At 35.1% G+C, this 1,958-nt stretch overlaps 1 protein-coding gene across 1 annotated transcript in view; it reads right to left on the bottom strand.

Moving 5' to 3' along the window:
* Positions 1 to 1,696, bottom strand: part of LOC113236635 (vitamin K-dependent gamma-carboxylase) — a 23,911-nt gene extending 22,215 nt beyond the window's left edge. Inside the window, exon 1 of the mRNA XM_026472797.1 lies at positions 1,597 to 1,696. Coding sequence (XP_026328582.1) covers positions 1,597 to 1,696 — 100 coding nt within the window. The remainder of the gene's footprint in view (positions 1 to 1,596) is intronic.
* Positions 1,697 to 1,958: the final 262 nt, after the last annotated feature.

Here is a 1,958-nt window from a genome sequence, read left to right on the forward strand (position 1 = left end):
TATACCAATGATTTCTTTAAATATTAACTGAACTAAATAGAATAAAACACGTATAGTGTTTATTAACACAGCGGTTTTACGTGTAAAAAAAGAAAAAGATCGAGGTAAGTTTGTGTTTTTTATGGCGTGAAAATCTTTAATATCGTGTTTTCACTCTCCGTATAGTAATCAATGTATATTCTCAATTTTACTATATACTTTTTCCAAAATTTAACACTCACTGTTATGCCGAGTGAACCGAAGCCATGATAGGCTGTTCAGTTGACGGGACTTTTATAAATAAGTTATGCACATAACACGGTGTTGGTGAGCCCGTCAATTAGCGTCCTTAGGAAGCTGGTGGCTGTATGTAAACTAAACTAAAAGCGAGCTGCTGATTTTTGAGGCACAACTTGCAATATTGCCCGACCAAGTACCGCTTATTAAACTTAGTAGTGGCAGTCCTCTAAAGCGTGTATCTACTGATTTTAAGTACCTGGTAGGTACTAAATGTCACAGTAACTTTTTTTTAAATGTAATATCAAGTGATGGCACGAACAAGTCGTGCGTCTGATTGTAAGCTACACGCCTGTCTAAAGACAGTTGCAATGTCTTTACATCGAAAAGATCTTAGGGTACTGCCACCACACTTCACCAGCGCCCTTACCCATCAAAACCCGAACACAGATATTACTGCTTGGCGGCAGAAACAGGTAAGGTAGTACGTCCCTGGTTTTTACAAATTTAATTATTTCAGAATTACATTAAACAAGTTTATGTGTTCGGTCGGCTCGAAAGAATTCTCCTGCCTGTTTGCTCGATATTTGTATGATGTATTAATTACATTAGACAAATTATTAAAAAAATATTATTAAAAACCAATACTGTAGTACCCTCTTTTCTATTAATAATCTCAGTACAGAGTACTAAAAAAACCGACCTCAAAAGTACGTGAAATTACATCGTGGAAAGTACCCAAACCCGGATTCATCCCCTAGTTCGCCACTATACGAAACTTGACACAGGAGATAATAAAAATCGGTTCTTACTACTCAAAGTATATTGAGAAAGAAATACGCCTTGAATTAGAGAATAGCAAAGTCAACCATTTAAATAATTGCTCCTTATAATAAGATTTAGGCTCTATTTATAAAAATGAATCTTCATGCATGAGCCACCCTTCGAGGTGGATGATTTTCTTCAAAATAAAATGGGATCACTATGGAAGTACCCCCTTTCCAACAAAAAAAGAATCATGAAAATCTGTTCACAATTACCGGAGTTATCGCGTAACATACATACAAAAAAAAACATACAGACGAATTGAGAACCTCCTCCTTGTTTGAAGTCGGTTAAAAATTACAAAGAGAATAGCAGCATTTGTGTGTGTGCGTGCGTGTGTTTGCGTAAAGCACATCTATAATAAGAAAGAGGTCCATAATGGATTCATTCTCTTCATAATTTAAAGTCTGCAGCCAGTCATCCCTTTTTTGTAATCGTGGGGGTAAGTCAAGTTTAAGGGGTAAATCAAGAGATTTTTATTAATGTTAGTGTACAAGTAAGATGCACGTTTGTTACATATACTAGCACTGTTATTAAATTTGTGAAATAACTTACCTAATGGTTTTTTATTGTTCCTTAGTTTCTTAGGACTATCTTCTTCAACCCCAACACTGATACTGTTATAAGAGAGATGCACGAAGCAGGTAAAATCCATTTTCATACATAATGCATGCTTATTAATGATGTGTCACATTAATTATACATATGCTATGAATTAAGTTGGTCGTGCTTTTCAGGTTTCTAATTCAATGAGTTTGCAGATTGGACGTGTTCAAGTAAAAACAACGCACATGTTGTGCCACGTAAATTATCAAAATAACATTATTTCAACTGATTAATATAATTCGATACTTAGGGAACACGAGGCGTAAAAGCCAATTTTTAACCGACTTCAAAAAAGGAGGAGGATCTCAATT

Source organism: Hyposmocoma kahamanoa, unplaced genomic scaffold, assembly GCF_003589595.1.
Source record: "Hyposmocoma kahamanoa isolate Upper Pololo Valley unplaced genomic scaffold, ASM358959v1 92, whole genome shotgun sequence".
NCBI lineage: Eukaryota > Metazoa > Arthropoda > Insecta > Lepidoptera > Cosmopterigidae > Hyposmocoma > Hyposmocoma kahamanoa.